The sequence below is a fragment of the Stegostoma tigrinum genome, chromosome 11 (assembly GCF_030684315.1).
Source record: "Stegostoma tigrinum isolate sSteTig4 chromosome 11, sSteTig4.hap1, whole genome shotgun sequence".
NCBI classification, from domain to species: Eukaryota; Metazoa; Chordata; class Chondrichthyes; order Orectolobiformes; family Stegostomatidae; genus Stegostoma; species Stegostoma tigrinum.
In genome coordinates this window covers 24,262,720-24,270,838 of record NC_081364.1, presented here as the reverse complement: position 1 = coordinate 24,270,838, position 8,119 = coordinate 24,262,720, and the positions used below count along the sequence as shown (strand labels likewise).

The following is an 8,119-nucleotide window of genomic DNA, read 5'->3' as shown; positions in this document are numbered from 1 at the left end:
ACCCCGACTCATTCAAGGAAATGACACATTGGCTCGTCACTAAAATGTGTTTTTTTTTCGAGCTGTTTACAAACGAATATTAAAAGATCAGTCCTCCACATCTGGCCTTAAAGTTGTTTTTGCATTGCAAGGCCCCCTTGATAAATAGCACTTCGAAGCGAATGCCATAGTTTAAACCCCGCCGGGGAGGGGGTGATAACGATAGTCCAGTCCTAGTTTCAGGAGCAGGTTATTTGAAATACACTGCAAGGATTTCCGTGATACTCTTTTAAACAAGGCTGAATGCGAAGTTCGGGGTGGAATTTGAGAGTAATCTCGAACTGAAAGGCTGCAGCGAATAAAAAACAACACGTCAATGAGTAAGAGCCTCCCTCCCCCCACGAATCCCCACTCCTGCGGAAAACCAGACATCCCAGCAAACGCCCAAGTGTTTGGAGGTGAAGGTTAAGTTTACAGTCACTTCCGCATCATGCTACTGGCTGTACCTGAGGATATGACGCCTGGCGGATATTATCATAATATATTCGGAGTTTGGTGTTGCTTTGAGCCAATGATGTTGTGTCACTTTCATCACCTGCCAGGAGAGAATTCCATCATTCTTGACATTCTTCCGCGTTGGTCTGTCTACTTTACAGCAGCTACCAGCCAAACAGGCGCTGCCACTAACACACACACGCACAGGTAAATAATACTGCGAGCAGACATTTCAGCAAACACAACTTAGCAGTCACTTTACTACTCAAAATTTCAAGTGTCCGTCCGTAATGGGCAGTGAAGCGGGTTTATGTTTATTTTGGATTTAAAAGGTTGCCTTCTTTAATATTACACTGGAGCTTTTGGGTTGGTTACTATGTGTTTGGGTGATGTCGCGTTCATGTTCAAAACATAAGAATGAAGCCAGAGTTTCTTCGTATGATGTGGTACAGGCAGTGTGTTCTGTTTTGCGTTCATTCTTTCAGGCTGCAGAGATATATATGCACATATATTTAAAGAATGGAGACTCCCCTGGATGTCTTGTCCCGAGCAGCATCTTTAGTGCACGCTGATGACGAGAAACGTAAGTATGGTAATGAGAGGATTGCAGTTTTTTTGTTAGGGGTTAATGACAAGAGTGAGTGTCGGTTTAAGGGGATCCAGAGGAAAACTTCCATAATGGTGTCTCTGGGTTTAATGTTCCCGGTATTGTAGAAAGGAAGAAAAGAAATTAGCGGTCCCTTGGTAGAGAACTCTGAAAAACAAAGTGCTTGCTCAATGGATTTGACCAACATATTAATTCAGTGCTTGGAACTGGAAGGTTAAAACACGAAAATGCTTGGCAGTGTGCTATGCTAAAGAGTTCTTCCCCTCTCCCCTCCCCCCAGAGTTGTAATGCTCTGTGATTCTGAGATATTTATGATGCAGCACTGGAATTGTTTACTCGCGGTCATCTGTTGGTTTTTCCGGATAACGACATGTCATCTTCCAGCATTCACCTTTCTGCTGTGTGTACCGTCTCTTTCCATTGTTCGTAGCCAGTCCTAAGAATCGTTTTGTTTAGTGAGGCGGGAACATTAGCCTAGTGTGTGTCTGGAACATTTCCACAGCATGATCATTCGGTGTTGGGTTTTGCTTTTAGATTGAGAAAGACACAAAGGCATAACATTTAGAAGCGGGTGCCAATTTCAGAGTTGACAAACAAGTGAAGCCTTGGTTTTGGGTGCAACGTGTGTGAGGGGGGTGTCATTTCGCTGTTAATCCTAAATGAAATAAATCAAACCTCAGTGCGCGTGATTTTCTTTCCCGTTTTGTTTTAGCCAGACGCTTGCTATTGTTTGTCGTCTGCAGAGGAAAGGACACTAGTGTAGAATCGCCTCTTCTTTATTATTCAGAGACTTCTCAAGGACTTGTGTAGCGTTTGGAAATGGGAAACAATGCAGTGATGTAATTTCTGTCCAATAGCTTGTCCGGCTCGATAGTTCTCAACGCGCCTGTCAGTTTCGGGAAAGGGCGTTAAAGGTGGAGCATTCTGCGGTAGAAACAGATTCTTATCCCTGGCTGTGAAGCTGCTGCTACACCTTCATTGAGATTTCGGACACCCCTGTAGCCCCCCCCAGTAGTCGGTCTGTTCGGCTGAGCCGCTTGGGTTTTACACCTACATCGGCTGTCGCTGTGACAATGTTAGTTCGGCCCTCGGTCCCTTCAGCGGGTTTTTTTTTCTGTGTGTGTTTTTCACCGTAAATCCCCGCAGCGTGACCCGACATTCCCCCCCCCCCCCCTCCTCCCTATCCTTTTATTGTGTAAATCTCTGCGCCTTTGAAAGCTGACACTGTACGCAGGCGTTGAAGCGTCCAAAGTTGCACCCCTGGGAAGTGAGCTCCTGTAGAGAAACTCAGCAGGTCTGGCAGCGTCTGTGCAGAGAAAGCAGAATAAAAAAGAAACAGTGAGCACCCGTCCTGGTATGAGTGACGTTTCAGTGCACAGCATGGAGTGGATTCATTTATTTTAGAATATCACTCCTGAGTCCGGAAATTTGATTAATTTTATCATCAATTTCCCTTCATTTCTCTCGACTGTCAGGTGGTAATATTTTTTTAAAATGCTGTAAAACTCGTTATGCTTACCTGGTTACCTTGGAGAAATAATACTTTATCTGGAATGTATTTTTCTTAATTTTTAATGGACCAAGTCATTATCCATTCAAGTAATTACAGCACACTCCCTTCCGCCACTTTCCCTTATTCAGATTGCCTTGGCCTGGTTGCAGCTCTCTATTATAAGTCTCTTAAATGCAGTCAAAGCTGAAGTTCTGTTTTCTATCGGGGGTAATGGGATTCAGAGAGCGCTGTAGTCATCTCTGTTTACTACCCATCCATGTCATTGACATAATCTGTCAGCTACATGTTAGTGTACCCAGTCTTAGCTTCAGATGTAAGAAACTTTCAACCTCTGATCAATGTTTTAAAGCTGGTATTTCTTTTGAAGTGAAGATAATATTTGGGACTCATACTTTTCGAGGACACCAAATCAGTCACAAACAAGAGGGCCAGCTCATAAGAGGATATAGTAAGAATTATTATCATCACTGCCTGCTAATTTCAATTGCGCAGTTGCATGGTTTGATCACACAGACCTCATAAACCTAGCAAATCGAGTGTTTGAAATTAACTCAGTTCATCTGTAAGAATGCAGTATGTCAGGTGCCAGCATGGTCAAGCTTAAGCCTGATGGTAACTAACGCCCAGTTAAAGGACTTGTTGCATACATGCCAACCATCAGTGTTTTGGAGGCTGTTCCAGTATTTGTTATTTAAATATGCCTTAAACAAGGCTCTCCCTCCTAGTACTACCATTTTACTTCTTTTTTCCTCCCATTCTCCTCTCTCTCCTGTCAACTGCGCTCTGATCCAAACCATTGCTGCCTTTCCTGGTGATCTGTTGGAGCAGACTGAGGCTCTTCGTGCCCCCCGCCCCCATGATAATGAACAGCAGAGACTCTGATGGTCGTAGTGGAGGTGGAAGCATTCACGGGAATAGCAATTCTATCCCACAGATGGTGATGTAGCTCAAAGCGTTTATGCAAAGAGCCACATCAACAAGACAGGGACCTTGAGGTGATTCATTTACTACCTACAAATCAAGCTGAGGGCAGAGTTTGGGTGGAGGGCAGTGGATACCGCTGAGAGTTGGGGAACAAAAAAAAAGTGGTGTTAGCACTTTTGAAAGGAAGAGGAAGAGAAATGCTGACATTAACTGAGAGTGAGCGAGTAGATTGTATCAATCCGAATGGGTATGAAGGGGAAGAAGAGTGCCAACTTTAACAGGAAAGCTGAAGTTTCGGGCCTAGACCATTCTTCAGCAGACATAAGTCAATTTCTGTATTTGCGTACTTGTCAATATAGAAAGAAACAGCTCAATCAGAGTTCTGGCAGTGCAATGGTAGTGTCCCTATCCTTAAGCCAAAGAGCCTAAGTTCAAGTTTTATCTGTTCCAGAGGTGTGTATTAATATCTCTGAACAGGTTGATTTGAAAATATCTATAACATGACAGAGAATTCAACTGATTTATTCAGATAGTCTGGAAGGCCAGACAGATAAATCAAGATTCTTGTGTAGCCAGGAGGCCCAGGTTCAAGTCTGACTTGTTCCAGGAATGTTTCACAACACATCCAAACAGGTTGATTAGAAAATGGACTGCCAGATTAATCAGGGAATTTTATTTGTTGTATTTTGCAGCAACCCTGGAATGAATGGAGCTTGAGAATCAGTGCATTTTCCCAAGTGGGTTGCAACAAAGAGAAATGAAGTTGCCTGTAGTTCTTTTTGATATGATAGAACAGATGATGTTCCTCTAAATCAAGAAATGCAGAAAGGATATTACGCCTTTTATGTTTACAAACTGAAGTGCCCTATGTCAACAAAGCAGATCTCTGTCAGCTTGCTCATCAGTGACACAGCTCTTCCCCATCCACGCTGCTGTTCCCCTCTATCCCACCTCAATTTTCCCTCCTTTATCCCTTCACTTGGGATTAAAGCAGTGCTCACCTTTCACACTCAATATTCAAACTGGCAGTCAACTGGCAAGCTTAAGCCTGGTGGTAACTCTCACCCAGTCAAAGGACTTGTTGCATACATGCCAACCATCAGTGTTTCGGAGGCTGAACCAGTATTTGTTATTTAAATATGCCTTCAACAAGGCTCTCCCTCCTAGTACTACCATTTTACTATTTTTTTCTCCCATTCTCCTCTCCCTCCTATCAACTGTGCTCTCATCCAAACCATTGCTGCCTTTCCTGAGATAACAAGCTGGAGAGTCTTGGCCTGAAATGTCAGCTTTCCTGCTCCCCTGATGCTGCTTGGCCTGCTGTGTTCATCCAGCTCTATGCCTTGTTATCGCAGATTCTCCAGCATCTGCAGTTCCTACTATCTCTGAACCAACTTTAACAGTTGGGGCAGAAGAGGAATGCCAGTTTGAATATTGAGTGTGAAAGGTGAGCACTGCTTTAATCTTGAGTGAAGGGATAAAGGAGATAAAATTGAGGTGGGATGGAGGGAAACAGCGGCGTGGATGGGGAAGAGCTGTGTCACTGATGAACATGCTGACAGAAATCTGGTTTGTTGACATAGGGCACTTCAGTTTGTAAAAATAAAAGGCGTAATATCCTTTCTGCATTTCTTGATTTAGAGGAACATCATCTGTTCTATCATATCAAAAAGAACTGCAGGAAACTTTATTTCTCTTTGTTGCAACCCACTTGGGAAAATGCACTGATTCTCCAGCTCCATCCGTTCCAGGGTTGCTGCAAAATACAACAAATAAAATTCCCTGCTTAATCTGGCTGTATATTTTCTAATCAACCTGTTTGGATGTGTTGTGAAACATTCCTGGAACAAGTCAGACTTGAACCTGGGCCTCCTGGCTACACAAGAAACTTGATTTATGTGTTGGCCTTCCAGACTATCTGAATAAATCAGTTGAATTCTCTGTCATGTTATAGATATTTTCAAATCAACCTGTTCCGAGATATTAATACACACCTCTGGAACAGATAAAACTTGAACTTAGGCTCTTTGGCTTAAGGATAGGGACACTACCATTGCACTGCCAGAACTCTGATTGAGCTGTTTCTTTCTATATTGACAAGTACGCAAATACAGAAATTGACTTATGTCTGCTACAACTAAGTTAATAGACAACACCTGATCAGGTTTCTATACTTAACCAGAAACATTCATTATTAAAATAAGTGACTTCTGATTGAGTAAACAGATATGAAGTATCAACGTATAGCTGTATTAGTTAAAAATTAACTTCCTTTTGAAACCCTTAAACAGACTTATAGAAAGACACCAAACAAAAAATATTTGTTGTTGTCCCATGTACCGAGATACAATGACAAGTACTGTTTTGTGTGCAATACAGACAGATCATGTCTTACAAAGTGCATCAGGGTAGCCGAACAGAGTGCAGAATACAGTGTTGCAGAGAAGATGGAGAGACAGAGATCAGAATTATACTGAAGAGGTCCATTCAAAAGTCTGATAACAGCAGAGAAGATGCTATTCTTGAATCTAATTGTACATGCATTCAAATATGTATATCTTCTACCTGGTAGAAGAAGGTGAAAGCAAGTGTAACTGGGGTGGAAGGGTCTTTGATTATGTTGGTTGCTTTGCTGAGGCAGTGGGAGGTATAAATGGAGTCAATGGATGGAAGGCTGGTTTTGCCTAATGTAACTCTGTAGTTTCTTGCAGTCTTGGGAAGAGCACTTGCCATATCACTTTGTGATGCATACACATAGAAAACATGCTATGGTGCAGGTATAAAAATTAGTAAGAGTCATTGTGGACATACTGAACTTCCTTAGCTTCCTGGGGAAGTAGAGGAGTTTGTTGTGCTTCCTTGACTGTTATGTTGATGTGTGTGGACCAGGACAGATTGTCAGCGATCGTTCGCTTTAAGGAACTTGATGCTGTCGACCAGCACCACCTTGGTACTATTGATGCAGACAGCGGCGTGCCCTCCACTCCATTTTCTGAAACCAATGACCAGCTCCTTTGCTTTGCTGACTTTGAGAGATTGTTGTCTTTATACCATGACACTAAGCACCCAGTCTCACCTGTATTCAGTCTCATTGTTTGAGATCCAACTGATGGTGTTGAGTCTGCTAACTTGTAAATGGAATTGTGGCAGAGTTTGGCTACACAGTCGTGAGCCTATAGGAGTATAGTGTGGGGCTGAGTATGCAGCCTTGTGGGGCACCGGTATTGAGCATTATGGTGGAGGATGTGTTGTCATCTGTTCTTACTTGCAGTCTGTGGGTATGGAAGTCAAGGATCCAGTTAGAGTGGTGAGCTGAAACCTAGGCTCTGGAGTTTAGAGACAAATTTGTCTGAAATGATTGTGTTGAAGGAGGAGCTCTAGTCATTAAATAGCAGTCTGATGTAGGTATCATTCTTGTCCAGATGCTCCAGGGATGAGTGTAGGAGCAGGGAGAAAGCTCCTGCAATGGACCTGTTGCACTGGTAGGCAAATTTCAAAGGATCAAGGCAGCCTGGGACGCTGGGGTTGATGTGAGCCATGATTAAACTCTTGAAGCACTTCATAATGATGGAGGTCAGAGCCACTGGGCTGTAATCATTGAGGCATGCTGTATGATTTTTCTTTGGAACCAGGATGATGGTGGTCTTCTTGAAGCAGGTACAAAGTTCAGATCATGAAATGTTGGGTTTATGGGAGTAATATTGATTGATTTATTGTCATGTTTACTGAAGTACAGTGCAAATGGATGTGAGTTTGCTCGCTGAGCTGGAAGGTTAGTTCTCAGATGTTTCGTCACCATTCTAGGTAACATCATCAGTGAGCCTCCGACGAAGCGCTGGTGTTATGTCCCGCTTTCTATTTATCTGGTTAGGTTTCCTTGGGTTGGTAATGTTATTTCCTGCGTTGGTGATGTCATTTCCTGTTCTTTATCTCAGACGCTGGTAGATTGGCTCCAAATCAATGTGTTTGTTGATGGAATTCTGGTTGGAATGCCATGCTTCTAGGAATTCTCGTGCGTGTCTCTGTTTGGCTTGTCCTAGGATGGATGTGTTGTCCCAATGAAGGACACCACTTTGATTGGGACAACACATCCATCCATCCATCCCAGCCCCACAGGATGGACCCGAGGCCAGCAAAGCGCCCCTGCAGGCTCCGCTCTCCCCCGACAACCTGAAGTCACTGGAGGAGGTGAGAGGTGACCCAGGGGAGTGGACGATGGTCCGGAAAGCAAGGAGGAAGGCGTGCCGGCGGGCCCAGGCACCGCAACCATCAAGCGGGAAGAGGCAGCTACAGGGGGGCTATAAGAGCTCCTCTGACGAGGGAGATTCAGAGGAGGCCTGCCCAAAACAGAAGCTAAAGATCTCAAGAGAGAAGGAAAGCAGCACCCCGCTTCCAGATGACGGGAGGCGTCCTGAGGCTCTCTCCGCCACCCAGCCACACACTGCTGGGGCCCTGGAGGGCTCCCCACAACTTTCAGGCAGGAAGGAGGGAACAGCATGCCCCCAACCTGACCCAAAGCCGGACTCTCCTGCCTCCGTACCCCCAACGGGGGGATGCCACCCGGAAGGCAGCACGGACGGTTTCCTGAGCCCGGAGAGCGT

General features: G+C 44.3%; 1 protein-coding gene across 2 annotated transcripts in view; it reads left to right on the top strand.

Moving 5' to 3' along the window:
* The first annotated feature begins 558 nt into the window (after positions 1 to 558).
* Positions 559 to 8,119, top strand: part of vgll4b (vestigial-like family member 4b) — a 198,901-nt gene continuing 191,340 nt past the window's right edge. Inside the window, exons 1-2 of one of the 2 annotated variants that reach the window (XM_048547836.2) lie at positions 559 to 681; positions 960 to 1,057. In XM_048547836.2, the coding sequence (XP_048403793.1) occupies positions 994 to 1,057 (64 nt within the window). In that variant the 5' untranslated portion in view covers positions 559 to 681; positions 960 to 993. The remainder of the gene's footprint in view (positions 682 to 959; positions 1,058 to 8,119) is intronic. The other variant, XM_059649835.1, reaches the window with a different exon arrangement.